The 20,265-nt window shown below is 62.8% G+C and overlaps 2 protein-coding genes across 2 annotated transcripts; both read left to right on the forward strand.

Annotated features, from left to right (window-relative positions):
- The first annotated feature begins 1,291 nt into the window (after positions 1-1,291).
- On the forward strand, positions 1,292-11,256 carry MFSD12 (major facilitator superfamily domain containing 12). Its single transcript, XM_084221215.1, has 10 exons — positions 1,292-1,604; positions 6,220-6,430; positions 7,238-7,361; positions 7,581-7,778; positions 7,969-8,061; positions 8,146-8,238; positions 8,941-9,111; positions 9,382-9,476; positions 10,148-10,278; positions 10,868-11,256. The coding sequence occupies exons 1-10, from the start codon at positions 1,325-1,327 to the stop codon at positions 10,960-10,962; spliced, it is 1,491 nt and encodes a 496-aa protein (XP_084077341.1). The 5' UTR covers positions 1,292-1,324; the 3' UTR covers positions 10,963-11,256.
- A 3,740-nt stretch (positions 11,257-14,996) lies between these two features.
- LOC311162641 (GRAM domain-containing protein 2A-like) lies at positions 14,997-17,349 on the forward strand (the record flags this gene model as incomplete). The annotated part of the gene is made up of 10 exons (XM_084221071.1): positions 14,997-15,103; positions 15,197-15,272; positions 15,441-15,614; positions 15,708-15,806; positions 15,922-15,993; positions 16,070-16,123; positions 16,381-16,444; positions 16,719-16,829; positions 16,933-17,035; positions 17,238-17,349. 10 exons carry the CDS (start codon positions 14,997-14,999, stop codon positions 17,347-17,349), a joined length of 972 nt encoding a protein of 323 aa, XP_084077197.1.
- Between the last annotated feature and the right edge of the window lie 2,916 nt (positions 17,350-20,265).

Below are 20,265 nucleotides of genomic sequence, written 5' to 3' on the forward strand. Positions count from 1 at the left end.
ACTCAACAGGAGTTCCCGGTTGCCCAAGTAAGGCCACACTACCCCCAGTGATACCAGAATTCACCCAAGAGGGGGTGTCCCATGACTCCAGTAGTCACCATAGAGCCCTGGTGACCCCAGTCCTCTCCCCCACACTGTCCCCAGTCACCCCAGTACCCCCACACGACTCCTACTAACCCCAGTGCCCATCCAAGCAGAGGGTCCCCATGACATCTGCAGTCATCCCAGCATCCCAGTGACTCCCAGCTGACTGGTTCCAGTGCCCACAATCCCTGTACCCCTTCACTCCTGTAGTCTGACACTCCCCACTTGGTGCATACTGACTGGGAGCAGTGTGATGGTGTACTGGGATCACTGGATCTCAGGCAACTGCGGGCATCACAGGGACCCCTCACTTGAATACGGGGGCTGCTGGGAACAGTGAGGGTGTACTGGTGTCACTGGAATTCTGGAGTGCCTACTGGCAGCACAGGGACCATCACCTTGCTCAGGTGGGTACTGAGGTCACTGGGAGCAGTGTGGAGGTACTGGAGTGACCGGGACATTCCCTTGTGGGTAATGGATGGGACTGTTATAGGCAGCACTGGTGTGACTGGGAGCTGTGTGAGGGCTCTGGGGTCTGTGGGACTGCTATGGGCAGGGCAGGAGTGACTGGGAGTGTGGGAGTAATACTGGGATCACTGGGGACAGCACTGGTGTGACTGGGAGCAGTACAGGACCAGTACTGGTGTGACTGGGAGCATGGCGAGGACAGCACTGATGTCACTGGGAGCAATGTGGCAGTATTACTGGTGAGACTGGGAGCAGTATGGGGGCAGCACTGGTGTGACTGGGAGCAATGTGGGGGTAATACTGGTGTGACTGGGAGCAGTATGAGGGCAGCACTGGTGTGACTGGGAGCAGTGCCATGATACTGGTGTGACTGAGAGCAGTACAGGGCCACTACTGGTGTGCCTGGGAACGGCGTGGGGGCAGCTGTGATGTGTCTGGGAGCAGTGTGAGGACAGCAGCGGAGGCCCGTGGGATTGGCGTGGGGACGGCACTGGTGTAACCGGGCACTCGGATCGGCGGATGGCTGCGGGGACAGCCCCGGTGCCAGTGGTGTAACGGGGCGCTCCCCCGTCCCGCCTCCCCCGCCCGGGCCGCCCCCCGCTCTCCCCGCCCAGGACGGGTCCCTGGGGGATGCGGGGGATCAGCCGGTCCCTCCCTGTCCCTGCCATCTCCTCCCTCCTCGCTCCGCGTCCCTCCCCGTCCCCTCCCATTCCCTGGCGGTGCCTCCCGCCGGGCCCGTCCCGCCGCTGTCCCCGCGGGCTCAGGCCGGGCCATGGCGGAGCCCCCGCAGTCCCCGGGCCCGGCGCTGCCGCTGCGGGCGCGGCTCAGCTTCGCGTGCGGGCACTTCCTGAACGACGCGTGCTCGGCGCTCTGGTTCACCTACCTGCTGCCCTTCCTGCACGCCGTGCTCGGCTACGGGCACGCCGCGGCCGGCGGGCTGCTGCTGGCGGGCCAGGCGGCCGACGGGCTCTGCACGCCCCTGCTCGGCTTCGAGGCCGACCGGGCCCACGGCTGCGGCCGCTGCGGGCGCCGGAAGGGCTGGCACCTGGCCGGTGGGTGCGGGGACCGGAGGGACCGGAGACACCTGGGCGGCGGGTGCGGGGACCGGGAGCTCTGATGGGGGGAGCCGGGGGGGAGAGGGCTGACCCCGGGAGAGCCTTTCTGGGGTGTCCTGAGTGGGCGACATCCGAGGGGGACTTTACTGGGATGCCGTAAGCAGAGAGGGATGGATGACCCCGGGGGAGCTTTCCGTGTGTCGGTGTTTCGGAACAACCAGCAGAGCCTTTCTGGGATGCTCTAAGTGAAGAGGGATGGCCCCGGGGGAGACTTTCTGGGGTGTCTGTGTTGGGGGACATCCAGAGCCCTTCTAGGACGCTCTAGGTGGAGAGGGGTGGCCCCGAGGGACCCTGCTGTGTTGTTCTGTGTTGAAGGACACACAGGGGAACCTTGGTATGGCCCAAGGGTACCTATCCAAGGTGTCTCGGGTGAAAATGGGTCGTCCAGAGTGGCTTTTCTGCAGTGGCCCAGATGGAAATGAGTGGCCATGGGGAGCCTTTCTGGGGTGCCTTGGGTGGAACACACTGCTGGGGTGCCAAAGATAAGAGACGAGTAACCCCGAGGGGCTTTGTTTAGGGGAGGGGAGGAGTGTGGCTGTGAGGAGGGAGAACCTTCTGGGTGCTCTGGGCTGGGGGAGCCTTTCTGGGGTGCTCTAAGTGGAGAGGATGGCTCCAGGGGGGCCTTTCTGGGGTGTCCTCTGGGTGCCTATCTGAGGTGACATGTGAGAATGGGTGACCCTGGGGGAGCTTTTCTGGAGTGCCGGGGATGGGAGACCCTCCTGGGGTGCCCGGAAGGGAGAAGGGTCCGCCAAGGATCCTTTCTGGAGTAACCCAGGAAAACCTTTCTAAGGATGCTTAGGGTGGGGGGCAGTGGGGGATGCTGGGTGGAGGGGGTTAGCCCCAAGCAGCTCTGCTGGGGGGGCATGGGTTGGGGACACTCTGCTGGGGGACCCTGTGGGGACATGGAAGAGCCTCTCTGGGGTACAGGATCAGCCCCAAGATACCTTTCTGGGGTGCCCTGGAAGAGGGGGAGCAAGCCCAAGGGTGCCTTTCTGGGTTGGGGGATCAGCCTTGGGGGTTCCCTGGCATGGGGAAGAACTGGGGTGCCTTGTGGCATGGAGGTCTCCCTGAAGATGTGGGAGCCTTTCTGGGGAGGGGGGACCATCATGTGGCAGTGAGGTGGGGACAGGATCCCCCCAGCTGGAGAGGGCCAGCCCCAGGGGTGAGCAGAATTGTGTGCCCTGGGGGGGAAGGGAGCAGCTCCTCCATGGAAGGGAGGGCTGCCCTGGAGGCTTTTGGGGTGCCCTGTGGGAGGTGAAGGGGCTCTGGTGTGTTGGCAATGCTCTGGGTGACAGAAGATGGGTCTGGGGTGCCTTGTGAGGAGGGGATAGCCTGGGAGGTACCTTTCTGGGATCCCCTGCAGCAGCGAGGTGGGGACAGAGCTGCTCCATGTGTAGGGGACAGTGGGATGCTGAGCCTGGATGGGGATGGGGCACCATGGCATCCCTGTCCTGCTTGGGCAGCATCCCACCACGGGGGGCTCCCCAGGCTTTGTGTGTGTGGGTGGCAGCGAGTGCTCAGACCTCGGAGCTGCAGCAAAACCAAGACTATCAGTAAAATCTGGGCTTTCCCAAAAGGCCAGGTGCTTCCTGAGCAGCTCTCAGTGTCCCCAGGGGGGCCCTGTGGCGTGGGGCCCTTGGCTGTGCTGGGGCTGTGCACCCCGGGGTCCAGCAGTGGCCTACAGCCATGGCATGCACAGGAGGCTCTGCCTCACAAGAATTATTGACAGGTTTGTCTTGCATTCTGCCCTGGGTCAAAAAATGCAACAGAGTTGCTGGTGGGGACACATCTGCCGAGGTGCCTCTGAGGAGCCAGTGTGGTGTAGAGATGGGTCCTTGGTCCTTCTCTGAGGGGACAGTGCCATGTGGAGAGCGGTGTGGTGTAGAGAGGGGTCTTTGGTCCCTCTCTGAGGGGACAGCATGGCCTGAAGGGAGTTCCTTGGTGCTGTGGCTGGTGCAGGAGCCGGCACATCCGGCTTAGCTGGCACTGGGGACGGGTCAGTTGGTGGAAGAAATGGCCATTGATAACAACCCTCGGTAACGACCTGCCTCGCCCAGGGCAGACCCGCGGGGAGGGAGGACGGTTGCAGTGTGCGTCCTCTTATCTTGATCCCGAATTTATCTCGACCAATGCTTTGTGCAACCCAACGGCAGCCTGATAAGGCGTCTGACCTCACCGGAGCTTGGCTTGGTGAGTCAGGGAGAGTGCTGGAGGGGCAGCTTCACCCCTGCCCCAGCGTCAGCGCCCTGGATTTAGGGAAGTGGCCGGAGCTGTTTCCTCCCACTGCTCCAGCCGGGTGCTGCCCGGCGACCGCCGAGGGGAAATGCTAACTCGGGCCCTGCAGGGAGCAGAGCACAGCCCGGGGCAGGCTGGAGCAGGGACGCAGGCTGTTTTCCAGGCTGCAGCGTGGGTTATTCCCAAGGTGGGAGCTTCCCCGGCGCCCACCTTGGCTGACCACAGAGTGACCAGCGGTGGTGGCAAACCCACCGGATCCGGCTGTGCCGGGGCCACTCGGTTCCTTCGATCACGCTGCAGCCAGGGGTGCTGTGTGGGAGCGGGGTGTCTCGTCCGGTGGCAAACCCGTGCTCAGATCAGAGGAAACGTTGTGAAACCGCAGCCTCGGGGCGGGGGAGACACCACGAGTTGCTATCGTGGCATCTTCCCACCGCGGCCGCGGCCCCGGGTGTTCCCACGGGCGCTCCGGGTGTCCCTGCCTGCTTGCCAGCTCTTTTATGGGCTCCGGCTTCCCCTGACGCGGTGGGGAGGAAGGGTGAGCGTCTCTTTGCTGCCTGCCTCAGCCTGTCCGGCAGTGGTGTCCCAAAATCCCTGCCCCAGGCGCCTGTGCGGCGCAGCCCGGCGTTCCCGTGATCTGCCCCGCGGGGCCGGAGATGAGAAGCCGGGCCTGTGTCTGCCCGGGGGTGCTGCAGGCGTGGGCAGAATGGTCTTGGGTGAGCTCCCATGGCCCCGCTTGGGAGAGCAGGGGGGCCCCAGGACCCCTCTGACACAGTGCAGCCGCTCCTGGGCACTTGGGTACATGGCTGTTGGGGTGCAGCCCTGTGCCAGATGGGCACAGCTCCATGGGGTGGCCAGTGGGGTGACCCTGGTGGTGGACACTGCCTGTCCCAGGGGCCATGAGCAGGAGGTGACACTCCTGTGGTTGTGCAGGTGGCGATGGCTCTTGGGTGGGCACAGGAGCAGCCCTGGAGGCTGCAGCACCGGGTCCCACAGCTCCTGCCCCAGCACTCCCCTGGCAGCCCTCACAGCCCAACAGGATTGCAGAACATGACCCTGTGGGGCCCTGGGACCCTCACCCCTCATCTGGGCCCAGTTAAAACACAGGGAACAGACAGGATCTGGGCTGGTTGGAGCCTTCATGGACCTTCCCGTGCCTGTGGCTTGTCTGGGGCACAGGCACCACATGTGCCTGATTCCCCTGTCCTTCAGAGGTCCTGGAGCACCAAAGCTGAGCAGTATGAGCCAGTGTGGGGATCCAGCACCCCTTGCTGGGATGGAGGGGGCTGGGCTGGGATTGTCACTGCTACCCTTGGCTTTCCCCTTGGCTTTGCCCTGGCATGCATGGCTGTGCTGTGTAGGAGCAGGGAGGAGGAGGAGGAGGAGGAGGAGGAGGAGGAGGAGGAAATCCCCTTCATGGTCAGGAGGAAGAGGAGTCACTCATGAGGAAGAGAGGTTCTTGCACAGTGGAGAGGGTACCTTGGGGACCTGGCAAAGCAGGCTTCTCTCAGCTGTAGGAGCAGCTCTTCATCAGCGCACAGTGAAGATGGGGACATGTAGGACAGTACAGGGGGACATGAGGGGCAGGGCACCAGGCTCTGTGTCGGGGCTTGGGGGTCTGTGGAGCCGCTTGGCAGATAGACTCTGTAACTCTGGGAAGGGGGAGGGCGAGGCCAGGCTGCCCTGTGTGCCCCACACAGCATCCCCAGGCTGTGTCCCTGTGCTGTACAGCAGGGGGAGGAGCCTGGCTCCGGTGTCCCTGACCCAGTGGGCCCTTCCTGGAGCCCCCATGGCTCTGTGTCACCCTGTCACGCTGTGGGTGATGTCAGAGTGTGGTGGAAGCATGGCTTTCTCTGCCAGCCCCACTGCCAGCCCCATGGGAGAGGGATGTGGAAACAGACGAGATGCCAGTGCCCCTGGGACAGCCAGAACCCTCCCAGCCTAGGGGTGCCATATCACCACGGGCAGGCAGCAGGGAGGGGTTATCTGACTGGATATCTGCACCTGGGGACAGCAAGAACCTCCTGCTGCCTGTGGGTGTGACACTGAGGGTCTGTCATGGTGTCTTGAGGGGACAAAGCAGTGCTGGGGAAGGACCTTGACTGGGGGTGTCTGTCTGTGCTGGGTGCCAGAGGGAAGGACATTTCCTGTGCAGGACAGGCTGAGGGGGTGTCTGGAGCTCCACATGTCCCATCTGGCTGGGGAAGGAGCCCACTCCCTCCCCAGCTCTGGGGTAGAACCTGTCCTGGAGAGGGCTGTGTATGTCACATTGGAGTCCCAGCCAGGTCTGCAGCCTCTCACTGCTCCACTCTCTCTGCAGGCACCACCTGTGTCCTCGTGTCTTTTCCCTTTGTCTTCAGCCCCTGCCTGGCCTGCAGGGAGACCACTCCACAGTGGGCAGCCTTCATCTACTACCTCCCCTTCATTGTCATCTTCCAGTTTGGCTGGGCAGCCACACAGGTGTCCCACCTGGCCCTCATCCCCGAGCTGGTGAGCAGTGACCATGGGAAGGTGGAGCTCACGGCTTTCAGGTGAGCACAGCCACACCTGGAGGTCACCTGGGCCTGGGGAGCTGCCCTGGGTCCCATCATGTGTGACAGGAGGTCCCTGGGTGCTGTGGCACACCAGACACTGCGGCATGGCAGGACAAGGACTGGGCCACGTGGGTGTGCTGTGGGATGTGCCAAAGGACTCTGGCTCTGGGTTGGTAGCCCAAAGCCTTTACTTGCCAGGGGTGTCAGTGACACAGCCCATGGGACACTTCCCTGACCTGGGGACACTTCTCCTTTGGGAACGGATGGTGGCATTTAGGGGAGGGACTGCCTCCCAGATGCCCTCAAGGAGAGCTGGACACGGCTCTGGGTACTGTTCTGGAGGTGAGATGTCTCCAGGGCCAGGTGGGCAGTGCACTTGGCTCATCCCTGTCAGGACCAGGATGTGGGATGGGATATTTATTCCATGGAGCAGGGTGAGCAGAGAGGATGTGGGGTAACTGTGGGTCCAAGTGGTCCCGCTCTGGGGGTACTGGGTCAGGCAGCTGCTGGCATCCTTGAAGCAGAGGTGAGCTGTGCCTGGAGGGGGAACAGACTGACTTGTAGGGATCTTGGTTTCCTCCCAGTCATGTCCCGAGGCTTGGACTGGGCACGCTGGGAGTTGCAGCAGTAAGGCTGAGGCCTGGCCAGGTGCCTTGTGCCCTCAGAGGTGTCACCTCAGCCGTGACACTGGGGTGCAGAGGCTGTAGCACATCTGGCTTGGAGGGCAGCCGTGGGCAGAGGTGTCCTGCTGTGCTGTCCCCATGCTTGTCCCTCTGCATCACCCCAAGGTTTCCTTCTGCTCAGGTATGCCTTCACTGTCATGGCCAACATCACCGTGTACGGCCTGACCTGGCTCCTGCTGAACTTCCAGACGGACCAGCCTGACCACATGGAGCACCTGGGCCCACAGGACATCCCTGTGTTTCGGGTGAGTGGCAAGGCACAGTCCCTGGGGTTCCCTCTTCCCGTGGCTCAGCTGGGGAGGTACTGGAGAGAGTCAGGGGGCAGTGCCCTAAAACCTCACCAACTGGGTCAGAGCCACACTGAGCCCTCCGTGGGGTTTGAGCACCCCTCCTTACCCTCAGACTGCTGAGGGGCTGATGGTGGGCTGCCCCCACTGCTGTGCTCACCCCCACTGCCTCACCAGAACTTGGCCCTCATCGTGGTGGGGCTGGGGGCCGTGTTCTCCCTCATCTTCCACCTGGGCACCAAGGAGAAACCATACCCACTGGAGGTGCTGCCCGAGCCCGAGGAGAGCACCCCGCTGCTGCACAAGGAGCCCCCGGCCCCCCCGCGCCCGCTGCTGCTCTGGAAGGACTGGCTGCTGGAGCCCTCCTTCTACCAGGTACGGCTGGGCAGAGCTCCCCTGGCCTGGGCTGGCTGCCAACGGGGCTTGCCCGGGTGGGGATGGAGAGGGGAGCTGTTCTGGGCACCCATCCACCCCCTTCCCGCTGGGCACCTGTGCCATGGCAGCTGGGCAGGGTAGGTCCTTCCCACAGGCTGAGCTGTGATGCCCTGGCCCTGTCCCCTCCCAGGTTGCAGTGCTCTACATGGCCACCCGCCTCATCGTCAACCTGTCCCAGACCTACATCGCCATGTACCTGACCAACTCACTGCTGCTCTCCAAGGTGGGTGCAGGGCAGGTCCAGGGCCACGTGGGAAGGTGTCCTGATGTGGGCTGGGGCTCATCTCCCTGTCCTTGTCCCTTGCAGAAGTACATCGCCACCATTCCCCTAGTGATGTACATCAGCGGGTTCCTCTCCTCATTCCTCATGAAGCCTGTGAACAAATGGATTGGTCGGAATGTGAGTCCAGGGTGCCGGAGAGGCGGGAGTTTGACCCCAGGAGGGGACCAGGGGCCAAATCCTGGCTGTGAGGAAAGCTCCTGGCACACCTGAGCTGGAGAGCAGGGACCCCTCATGGACCCTCTGCCAGCAACCCCACTGCAGCATGGGTCCTGCTGGGACTGGGGGTGGTGGGCAGGGATGGGGATCTGGGTCCTACTGGGACTGGGGGTGGTGGGCAGGGATGGTGGCAAGGGCCTGTCTTGTAGCTCCCTCAGGCTGGGGAAGGCAATGCTGGCCCAGAGTTGCCATGTCCATGCAGGCCTAACTGGGCTGCAGAGCCCTGTGGTGCCCATCAGGGACAGAGTGGGGGTCAGGTTACACTGGCCAGGGTGGGCACACGGTCTGCAATGCCAGCAGGGACCTGCTCCCCCAGTGTGTCCCCTCCATGCTGTTGGGTGCCAGTGGCATGTCCCCCGCCCTCACAGACATACGCCCACAACTCTGCCTGGGGCTCAACCTTTGGGCTGCAGAACAGCCTGGAGCACAGCAAGGACCTGCTTTTGGGGTCTCCTTGTTTAAATACAGCTGGGACAGAGCCAGGGCTGTCCCTCATGGGTCCTGGGCAATGTTGGCCTCGTGCCTTCCCGGCTTGCTCCTCCCTCACCAAGTGCCAGCTGAGATCTGAATTCTCCCTTCTCTCTCTGCCCATCCCCATCACAGCTGACTTATTTTGTGGGCATCCTGGTGGTCCTGGCCTTTGCCTCCTGGGTGGCCCTGGCCAGGCCAATAGGAGACGAGATCTACGGGCTGGCGGTGCTGCTCGGGGCCGGCTCAGCCACTATCCTGGTCACCTCCCTGTCTATGACTGCAGATCTCATTGGCACCAACACGGTATGGCTGCTGCTCCTCTTGGGATGGAGGGGGAAGGTCACAGCAGGCACAGCGCCCATGGTCTGGAGTGGGCACTGGTCAGGGTTAGGGGATGGAGACGCTGGGAGCGTGCTCTGCTGGGCCCCCGTGTGCTGTGCCCCGTGAGTGCTGTGCCCCGTGAGTGCTGTGCCCCGTGTTCTGCTGCTCTGCTGCAGTGAGGGCTCTGCCATGAGAGGGCACACAGGGCTGCGTGCCCAGCGTGGCTCAGCGCCGTTCCCTCTCCTCCTGCAGCACAGCAGCGCGTTTGTCTACGGTGCCATGAGCTTCACGGACAAGATGGCCAATGGCCTGGCTGTGATGGTGATCCAGAACCTGCACCCCTGCCCGTAAGTGTCTCTGCAGAGCTGGGACCCCCATTGCCTGGGGGCCATGAGGAAACATTCCAGGGTTAGAGCAAGAGACACGGGAGGGAACCAGCTTGGATCTGTAGAATCCCAGAATGGTTTGGATTGGAAGGGAGCTTAAAGCTCATCTCCTTCCACCCCCTGCCATGGGCAGGGACACCTTCCACTACAGCAGGTTGCTCCAAGCCCTGTCCAACCTGGACTGGAAGACTTCCAGGGATCCAGGGGCAGCCACAGCTGCTCTGGGCACTCTGTGCCAGGGCCTCCTCACCCTCAAAGGGATTAATTCCTTCCCAATATCCCATCTAACCTTGCCCTGTGGTAGTGAGAAGCCATTCCCCCTTGTCCTGTCCCCTCATCCCTTGTCCCAAGTCCCTCTCTAGCTCTCCTGGAGCTCCTTTAGGCACTGGAAGGGGCTCTGAGGTCTCCTTGGAGCCTTCTCTTGTCCAGCTCTGATTTGTCTTAAACCCTTCTTCCCTTTCTCTCCTGGCCTTGGAGGGCCCAAGCCATACCCTGGGGATATCCTTGCCCTAGGCCTTTCCCTTTCCCTCAGTGCAAACCGGTCCTGACTCTGATGTGAGGACATGGGACCACTGCCTGTAGCCTGGGACCCCAGTCCCGGCCTCCAACCACATTCCTGCCTGTCCTCACAGGACTGAGCTGTGCTGCCCTGCCTGTGTCGACTTCTACCGCTGGGTGATGGTGCTGGTCACTGGTGGCATCGCTGTCGCCGCTGTCACCACCCTCTGCTCCATCATAGTGTGGCCCATCCGGATCCGCTGCCGTGAGTGGGGCTGGGGGCTTGGGAGCAGCCCAGCGTGGGGCTGGGGGCACTGGGGGCCCTGTGGTCAGTGCCAGCCTGGGCTAAAGCCACAGTGTCTTTGCAGAGAGCCCCAGTGGGGCAGTGGTGGGAGCGCTGTCATTACTGGGCTGGCTTGTGGCCATGCTTGCAGGGGAGCCCTCATGGTAGGACACAGGGCAGGGCCATTGTCCCATTCCCTGCTGCCCCCAGAGAGGGGCTATGTTTGCTTGCTGGGCCCTTTTGGAGGGCAGCACTCCCCTGGCTCAGTTACGGCCATGCTGGCCCTGGGGCTCCAAGGAGTGTCAGGGTGTGGCAGCAAATGGGGAGGACAGTGGGGTGTCCTTTGCCAGGCTGGGGAGCCAGTACAGCTGCTCAGTGCCTGTTCTGCCTCTTGGGGTGCCAGTGCCTCGCTGTGGGGTGGGGGAACAGGACAGACCCCTCGTGCTGCTTGGGGCCCTGCTGGGTCAGACCCCTGGTGCTAGCAGAAGAGACCAGGAGGGCCAGGCCAGCACGTGAGGGTCACCCCACGCTACCATCTCTCCTGACCTGTCCCTTCCTCCTCTTCCTCCAGGTGCTGTTGGCTTGCAGGGGCTGAGCAGCACAAGGACCCCTGAAAGTGGCACTGGAAGCACTGAGGGGGAGAGCCAGAGCAGCAGCGTCAACTGAGCAGGGCTGTGTCCTTGGCCACCGTGTCCTCAGGGCTGTGTCCTCAGGCACCATGTCCTGGGCCACCATGGTGCCACACTCTGAGTCTGGAGGGTCCCCTGCACCGGGCGCCACTGGGCTCTGGGGAGGGGCTGACCCCACCCCACCTCCTTGCACTGGACTCGTATTCCCACCCTGACCTCATGTCCCCATCTTGGACTCTGGTGTCCCATGAAGGCTGTTGCGGTGCGGTGTCACCGGTGCAGGGTCACCTGTCACCTCTCACCTGCACAATGAACACTAGAAGGGCCTAGGCCAGGCCGGGGCGGCCCCAGAAGAGGGGAGCGCTCGGGCGAGGTTTTAACCTGCTTTTGTAAGGTCAATATATACAAACAGCACTTTATAAAGGAGGAGAAAAAGGAGAGAAAAAACCGACCGCAGCGCTGATGGCGCCGGGATGGGGGTGGGGGCTGCGGGACCCACAGCAGGGGTCGGAGCGGGTTTGGAGAGGCTCGGGGTGCCCAGCGCTGCTCCCGCCCGGCCCGGCCAGAGAGGCGGCCTGAGGGCCGGGCGGGCAGGGGGAGCGCCTCAGCGGCCATGGCGGCCCCGCGCGGGAACAGGGCGCGCGCCGCGCTGGGGACAAGGGATTGGTCCGTGCGCGGGACCCCGCCCCCGACAGCCAGTGGGGACAGCCAATGGGGGCGGCCCGTGCGCGGAGGGGGCGGGGACTGAGGGGAGAGGGGGTGTGTGTGACTGTGAGCGTGACACTGTGTGAGTGTGTGTGTGTGTGTGTGTGTCACTGTGTGTGTGAGAGTGTGACACTGTGTGTGAGAGTGTGTGTGTGTGTGACACTGTGTGTGTGAGAGTGTGACACTGTGTGAGTGTGTGTGTGTGTGACTGTTAGCATGACGCTGTGTGTGTGTATGTGTGTGTGTGTGACTGTTAGTGTGACACTGTGAGTGTGAGTGTGTGTGTGTGTGTGTGTGAGTGTGTGTGTGTGTGTGAGTGTGTGTGAGTGTGACACTGTGTGTGTGTGTGTGTGAGAGTGTGAGTGTGTGACACTGTGTGTGTGTGTGACTGTGAGCGTGACACTGCGTGTGTGTGTGTGTGTGACACTGCGTGTGTGTGTGTGTGTGTGTGTGTGAGACTTAGCGTGACACTGTGTGTGTGTGTGACACTGTGTGTGTGTGTGTGTGTGTGTGTGAGAGAGTGTGACACTGTGTGAGTGTGTGTGTGTGAGTGAGTGAGTGTGTGACACTGTGTGTGTGTGTGTGACTTTTAGCGTGACACTGTGAGTGTGTGTGTGTGTGTGTGTGTGTGTGTGAGACTTAGCGTGACACTGTGTGTGTGTGTGTGACACTGTGTGTGTGTGTGTGTGAGTGTGTGACACTGTGTGAGAGTGTGTGTGTGTGTGTGTGTGTGTGTGCATGTGTGTGAGAGTGTGACACTGTGTGTGTGAGTGTGAGTGTGACACTGTGTGTGTGTGTGTGAGAGTGTGACACTGTGTGTGTGTGTGTGTGTGAGAGTGTGACACTGTGTGAGAGTGTGACATTGTGAGAGTGTGTGTGAGAGTGTAACACTGTGTCTGTGTGTGTGTGTGAGTGTGACACTGTGTGTGAGTGTGTGTGTGTGACAGCGTGACACTGTGTGTGTGACTTAGCGTGACACTGTGTGTGTGTGTGTGTGACTGTTAGCATGACACTGTGTGTGTGTGTGACACTGTGTGAGTGTTAGCGTGACACTGTGTGAGTGTGTGTGAGACACTGTGTGTGACACTGCGTGTGTGTGAGAGTGTGAGACTGTGTGATACTGTGTGTGTGAGTGTGTGTGAGTGAGAGTGTGACACTGTGAGTGAGTGTATGTGTGTGTGAGAGACACTGTGTGTCTGTGTGTAACACTGGGTGTGTAACACTGTGTGTAACACTCTGTGTGTGTGTGTGTGTGTGTGTGTGTGTCTGTGTGTGTGACCCTGTGTGTGTGGTGTGTGACCTCACATGAGTGCTCTGTGCGTGTGCCCTGCGTGTCCCTGTGTGTGTGAACACGTGTGTGTCCATAGCTGACACGTGCATGATGCTCTGTGTGTGTGTGTGTGTGTGTGTGTGTGTGTGTGCCTCTGTGTGTGTGCCTGTGCGTGCCCCCTGCGTGTGCAGGGCTGTGCTGTGTGCACACCGGATGTGTGTGGGAGGGTGCGGGGGTTATTCCATAACCCCTGGGATCCTTTGGGCTGGGAGGGACCTCAGAGGCCATCCAGTGCCACCCCTGCCATGGCAGGGACACCTCCCACTGTCCCAGGCTGCTCCCAGCCCTGTCCAGCCTGGCCTTGGGCACTGCCAGGGATCCAGGGGCAGCCACAGCTGCTCTGGGCACCCTGTGCCAGGGCCTGCCCACCCTGCCAGGGAACAATTCCTGCCCAAGATCCCATCCAGCCCTGCCCTCTGGCACTGGCAGCCATTCCCTGTGTCCTGTCCCTCCAGGCCTTGTCCCCAGTCCCTCTCCAGCTCTCCTGGAGCCCCTTCAGGCCCTGCAGGGGCTCTGAGGTGTCCCTGTGTCCTTCTCTTGTCCAGGTGAGCAGCCCCAGCTCTGCCAGCCTGGCTCCATGGCAGGGTCCATGGCAGGGGCTCTCCCAGCCCCCGTCCTTGCCCTGTTCCCGCACACTCGGCTCCGTGTGTGCACCCTGGCTGGGCTGGCACGGAGCCCCTGCCGTGGGGGCTGCGGGGTCGTGTGTGCACAGAGGCCACGTGTGTGGGGTGAGGGGGCTGCAGGGGCTGGGGGGTGTGACAGAGTGTGGCCACGGGCAGGGAGGGACACCCCGCGTGTGCCCGGTGTGGGGGAATGCCGCGGGATCCAGGCGCATGGGGCGGGAGCCTGGCCGTGCGGGGTGCAGCCCCCTCGGGCCGCGCCGCGTCCCCCCTCGGGCCGGCCCGGCTTTATGGCGCTTCGCCGCCGCGGGAAGGGCCTTATCAGCCCCGGTCCAGAGAGCAGGGGCCGAGCCGGGCTGGCTCCGTGGCCTTCGCACCTGCCCAGGCGCCGCGGCGGGGGCGCGGTCCCGGCACTGCCCAGCGCCCCCCGCCCGGCCGTGCCCCCTCCCCGCCTCCCTCCGGCCGTGCCACGGCAGAGACCCCCGGGGCGAGGGGCGGCCGTGCCCCCCGCACTGCCCGGCGCTGGGGGCCGGGGCAGGACGGAGGGGAGCGGGCAGCGGGCGGACGCTGCCGTGCGGTGTCCCGGCACTGCGGGATGTCCCGGCACTGCGGGATGTCCCGGCACAGCGGAGTGCCCACTGTGAAATGCCACAGGATGGCAGCGTGCCGCGGGACTGGGGCTGTGCCGCGCTGGTTCTCGGCGCTGTTGGGACTGGAGTGCGTTTGCAGCTGGTTTGGGGGGCAGCTGGCCGGTCCCGCATTGCCCGGGGGCCGGGCTGGGGCTCACTCCGCGCAGCCCCGGGGTGTCTCGGGCTGGGGCTGCCCCGGCCGCTCCCCGCGAACCTGCCGCGGCCGCCCGGCCCCGCCCGCTGCCCTTCCTCGGGAGGAGGAGGAGGAGGAGGAAGAGGAGGAGGTGGCAGCGAAGCAGGAACGGCGCTGGAAGCAGTGCGAGAGGGACAGCTCCGACGGGGCAGGGGCACCGGCTGTGCCCCCCAGCAGGTACCGCGCGGGGCCGGCCCGGGACGGGGTTCCGGGGTCGCGCGTGGGTCTGGGGCCGCAGCCACCTTCCCGTCCCCTCTGCAGCCAGACCGGCCACACACTCCCGCGCCCAGCAGCGGCCGTGACCCGCGCCGGCAGCCCCGGTGCGGGGATCACTTTCCCCGTCACCCGCCGGTACAGGGGTTACCCCTTCCCCGTCATCCCTGCCCCCGCTGCCCACGGGGTTCGCAGGCAGCACAGGACACCACGGGACAGGCACAGGCGTCATGAGACCGTGTGAGCTCTGCTGTCCCGGTGTGGCCTGAGCCGTGTCCCTGTGTCCTCCCCGGTGGAGGGACAGGTTGGTGAGCCTGGGATCTGCCGTGCTGCAGGAATAGACCGTCCCCGCAATCTGCCCCCTCTCCCCACTCATCCCTCATGCCGGGGAAGCTGAGGCGCAGTAGGCGGGAGGTGCTGGGGGAGAAGCAGTGGCGGAGCGTGGAGGAGAAGGGAAGTGCCCAGCTGGAGCAGCCCAAGCTCACCAGGTGGGTGCTGCCCCTCATGGGGTCATATCCTGCACCCCAGCCCCACATCAGACCTGTGCCCCTCGAGTCACCCCTTCCGATGCCTCCTTCCAGATCCAGGACCTATGAGCCTTCCTGCAAGGAGACAGAGCAGGCGGCCACGGGCAGGCAGGGACCCCCATCCCCCTCGGTGAGTCTTGGGGTACCGGAGCTGAGGAGCAGGACCCCAGCCCCATGGGCTCGGCTGGATGCTCTCTTGGGGCGGGGACCAAGGGAGACATTGTGACGGAGCAAGGGGCTGCAGGATGCCCGCGGTGCCAAGGCCGGCCCCGAGCACCGGCCCCCCGACCTCCCGCAGCTGAGCAAGCAGGACAGCGGCTACCGCCGGGCCTTCGGGGAGCTCGCCGAGCGCGACGTGCTGCTGGGCTGCTTCTCATGCGCCTGGCAGAGAGAAATGCCCTACCACGGCCGCCTCTACGTGTCCTCCCGCCACATCTGCTTCTACTCCAACCTCCTGCTCAAGGACATCAAGGTGGGGCTGGAGCGGGCGTGCGGCCGGCGGCGCAGGCAGGGGCACAGGTGGCAGCCGGGAACACGCTGACACAGCCTGTCCCCCCCGGCACAGGCCGTGGTCCCTGTCGCCTCCATCTCAGCCCTCAAAAAGACCAACACGGCGCTGCTGGTGCCCAACGCAATCAGCATCCGCACGGCCAAGGGGGAGAAGGTGAGAGTGGGGGCAGCCTCGCCTGGGGCTATTTGGAGTGTCTCGGTCCCCGCGGGCTCTGGGCCGTGACCGAGGGGGCAGCTCTGGCACAAATCCCCTTCTCGCTCCCCGACAGTTCCTCTTTGTGTCGCTGCGCCAGCGAGAGGCCACGTACCAGCTCCTGAGGTCGGTGTGCAAACACCTGCAGGTACGCGGGGACTGGATGGGCAGGGGGGCTCCATCCATCCATTGCAGGGCACTTCCCTTCATCTCTCCTTGTCCAGGACAGCGGCCAGAGCCCTCGAGACTCAGTGAGCTCTGAGGAAACCCTTGGGAAGGTAATGCCAGGGAATAGAGGCGGGAGGGTACAACAGGGGAAGGGGTGGTCCCAACCTCCTGGATGGGGTGGGCTGGGTGCAGTGGCTGGGAAGATTTGGGGGGGGAACGGGACATGAAAAGCCCCAACCCGAGGCAGCGCAGACCCCGGGACCCTCCCTTCTTGTGGGTGACACAGGTCCCATCAGGTCCTGCCCGTGTCCCCACGGCAGTGGGGCAGGTGCCTCGGGAACACACATCGTGACTTGTTCTCTTCCAGATCTCGAGCCAGTCAGCCCTGGAGCAGAGCACCCCGCAGCACAACAGCCTCCCCGAATCCCTGGGTGAGCGGCGGCCCCCGTGCCCTCCCCGGCTGCTCACAGCCCTGCCCCTGTCCCCACCCGCAGCCGTGCCCCACGGGCAGCTCTGGGCTCTGCTCCTCCCCACACACGCCTGGTCTGGGGAGGACCACGTGGCCCTCGCCCCCCCCCCCCCCCCCCGAGAAGCATCCCCACAGCTCCAGGGAGTGCAGGATCGGCACTTTGTGGCCCCGTGCGCTCCCAGGACACATAGACCCCTCCCTGGGGCATTCATCGAGTGTCTCCTGGTCACCTGCAGATGAGCCAAACCCGAGATCAAGGCAGGCGGAGGACGAGGATGGCGAGGTGGCCCTGCTGGTTCCCAGCAGCAGCAAATGGGTGCCCTCAGCAGAGAAACGTGGCCTCTGGGGTGGGTCAGGGGGGTCGGGATGGGGGGGTGATCCTGAGGGCTTACACCCCAGCAGAGCCAAGCATGGACTCTCAGTGCCACTAACACTGCCTTGTCTTTGCAGGAAGACCCCACACCGTGCTCTGGGCCTGGGCCACTGCACTTTGGTCCCAGATAAACCCCCAGCTGAGCTTTCTCAACCTCATCATCATCATCTACCTGCTGCTGTGAGTCCCCAGGACCTGCTCCCAGCCCCGATCCCCATCCCTGCTGACACAGCCTCCCCAGGATGGCCCTGGCAGGCCAGCGTTCCTGCAGTTCCCCTCAGACCCCCATCCCCAGGGCGAGCACACGGGGCCCTGCCCGTGGCACCGCTCCTGCCCCGTGTGACTGCCCTGTGCCCCCTGGCTGACGCTGGCCTGTCCCCAGCATGGTGGCCTTGCTGTTGTCCTCGGGGTACATTGGCCTGCGCATCGCGGAGCTGGAGCAGCAGCTGTCCTTCGTGGAGGCTGGGCCACACCTCAACCTGTCACCACAGTGAGTGGGGGGTGTGGGGGGCTCTGTCCCCAGCAGAGACTCCTCCTCACCCTGCCTTCCCCCAGGTACAAGAGAACATGAGGACACTGAGGACCACCAGCAGAGCTCCAGCCGTGGGTCAGGGCGTTCAGGGGCTGCTCTAAGCCCTTCCTTGGCCTCTTGGGGGGGTGGCTCTGTCACCAAGTGCCTTCCAGCTCCCCACGATACCTGGGAAGGCTGAGAGGCTCCATCTCTCCCTGTCTGCCCACCCTGAGCAGCAGCAGAAGAGACCCTGGGAGCTCCCGGCAGGGCAGAGAGCCGGGAAGGGGGGCTGGAGTCAGCAGCAACCCCCAGCCAGCCCTCCCTGCCCAGAGGGAGCAGGCAGAGGGGGAGTCAAGCCCCAGGCAAGGCAGGGGCACAGAGAACAGAATATTCTATTAATAAAGATTAATAAAAATCTGTATTATATTAATACTTATTATTTGCTGGGCCAGATGCCCCAGGATGAGCATGAACTAATCCCTCATGCACCCCCGGCTTCCCAGAACAGACCAGGACACAGTAGGACCTGGAGCTTTGACTCTGACTGGTGTGGGGCGGCAGCTTCAGCTGTTGATGTCCCAGGGGTCCAGGGAGCAGCAGAAGACCCTGAGCAGCCCCCTGGGGCACTGGCTGCTGGTGACAATGGGAGGCAGAGGGGAAGTGGGTGAGGCACCAGGGAGCCCCAGGGCCCTGCAGCTGGCCAGGCCCTGGCTCTTACCTGCTCCTTCCCGAGGACAGGGCTCACCTGCCAGAGGAAGGTGTAGGGTCACAGGTACATGCTGGGGACAGTGGGTTCCCACAGGTTCTGAGTATAAACTGGGGATGGGAGCAGAGCTGGGGGCACAGCAGAACCTGCACCCCACAAAACAATCCATCAGCCCAAAGCCCTGGAGCTTAATCCCTTTCTAGGCCAGTTAAGGGGCCCTGGGGCTTCCCCCAAGCATCAAGATGAGGAAACTGAGGCACTGACAGCTCCTTTCTCTGTGCCATTTCCTCGGCCATCACTTCCTCAGACCCACAGCTGAGCTCCATGCCTGGGGCAGCAGCAGTGGGAGATGCCAAGGTCAAGGATCCTTGCTCTCCTCATCCTGCTGCTCAGTCCCATGGAGCAGCTCTGCCCCACAGCACCCAGCCTGGGGGAGTCTTCCAGCAGCAGGCCTGGAACAAGGCACAGGGCTGTGGGCACAGGGCTGTATTCCACTGGAGAGGTGCCCAGGGAGGGGATGCCCCGCCCCGTGAGGGTCCCACCTGCACCCTGGGGACAGCACAACTGAGGGGCTCTGCACCCCCAGCCTCACTGCACCAAGAAGGGGTTGTGCCAGGCCAGGGACCCCTTTTCCTCCTTCCTGCCATGCCAAGGGGGACAGGGCAGGGCAGAGCGGGAAGCTGTGCCCTTTCCCAGCAGCAGGAAAGCAAACAGGAGCGGGAAGCTCGGAGCAATAAACCACAGGTGAGATCTGTGCCAAGAAAGGAGGTACCTACAGAGGTGGGGTGGGGACCCTGGGGACTTGCTGCACCCTTCCCTGTGGAGAAGCAAAGTGAAGCCATGGAGACCAGTCCCAATAAATTCATAACCTGTTTAATGCCAGTTCAATTGCTTTACATGAAAAAGTTGCAGCGTGCTCCATGTTTGTTTTCCATCACATGACACCTGGGATACAACGATGCCACAGACTTTGTCACCCAGCTCTGGGAGGACCCTGTGCCCGAGCCAGTGCCCACGGGTCACACACACTGACACATCACCTCAGCTCTGCCCTTTTCTCTCCTGAGCAGCCGGTGACAGTGACAGTAACACCCTGAGACACTTGCACACACCCACCGGCACACAGATACAACTGGGAGCCCCTGCCTGGCAGCAGGGCAGAGAAGGTGGCAGTACCAGGCTGACAGCAAGGTCAGGGTGAGCAGCCTGTTCCTGCCATGCTCTGTCACCAACATGTGTGGCCACAGAACAGCCCTGGCCTAGCAATCACTAACCCTGGTCTGGGAATCACTAACCCTGGCCTGGCAATCACCAACCTCCCTGCCAAGTGCAGTAAGAGCCAACCCTCTCCCAAGGCAGACAGAAAAGTGAGATGTAGACACAAGATGTAGTTTGGGAAAGTCCTTAGCAAGAAGGGACAATGGTAGGGAACAGAGCAATGAGGAGCTATCCCTGCTCTGCAGCTGGGAGCACTGGGCAGTGGCTGCAGTGCCCACCTGGCACTGCCCACCCCACAGCACTGCCACTCCCCTCAGCATCTTCTGGGACTCCTTGAGGAAGTTCCCCCATCACAGGGGGAGAGGCAATTCCACTCCTGTGAAGTCCCAGGGCACTGGGGAACCCAAACATCACCACACTCATCATACACTCCAGCTGGGTGTCGTGCTCCCTCCTACTCCAGAATGGGCTGAGACCTCCTGTGCACCCACAGGCCAAGCACCTCCACCCTTCCAGAGGAGAACGCAGTGTGTCCTGGGGGTCTGCACAGTGCTATTTAGCAGGAAAATCCATAGCACAGCCACCAGCCTCTCCAGCCCCCCTGAATGGCCTTTTCCCCAGGTGATGACACCCACAACAGACCACCTCTTCCTGCAGATGACCCTTTACTTCAAACCCATTCCCCAGCTAAATTATCCAACTTAATTTAACACCTCCTGGGTGCTTTGGGGTGCTCCCAACCCACGGTGATGTGGAACAGTTGCCCACAAGTAGAACAAACAACACAAGACGAGCCCAGGGGTGACTTCAAACCATGCCTCACATACCATGGCCAGAGCTACACTAAAGCAGTTGCACTCAAACAGTGTTTCAGAAACTCCATGGAAATTCCATTTTAGTGGCAAGTGAGACTGTGAGATGACCAAGTGGCCTGTGGGTCTGGGAGACTCGGAGCTGCCAGGGGGCTCCCAGCAC

This window comes from Fringilla coelebs (assembly GCF_963513975.1).
Source record: "Fringilla coelebs genome assembly, chromosome: 24".
NCBI lineage: Eukaryota > Metazoa > Chordata > Aves > Passeriformes > Fringillidae > Fringilla > Fringilla coelebs.

What these genes read in the sequence shown, in the direction of transcription:
- MFSD12 (XM_084221215.1), top strand. Translation starts at nt 1,325, where the DNA reads ATGGCGGAGCCCCCGCAGTCCCCGGGCCCGGCGCTGCCGCTGCGGGCG. An exon ending in AGGACATCCCTGTGTTTCGG is followed by an intron (nt 7,362 to 7,580) that starts GTGAGTGGCAAG and finishes CTGCCTCACCAG; the next exon opens with AACTTGGCCCTCATCGTGGT. An exon ending in ACTCACTGCTGCTCTCCAAG is followed by an intron (nt 8,062 to 8,145) that starts GTGGGTGCAGGG and finishes TGTCCCTTGCAG; the next exon opens with AAGTACATCGCCACCATTCC.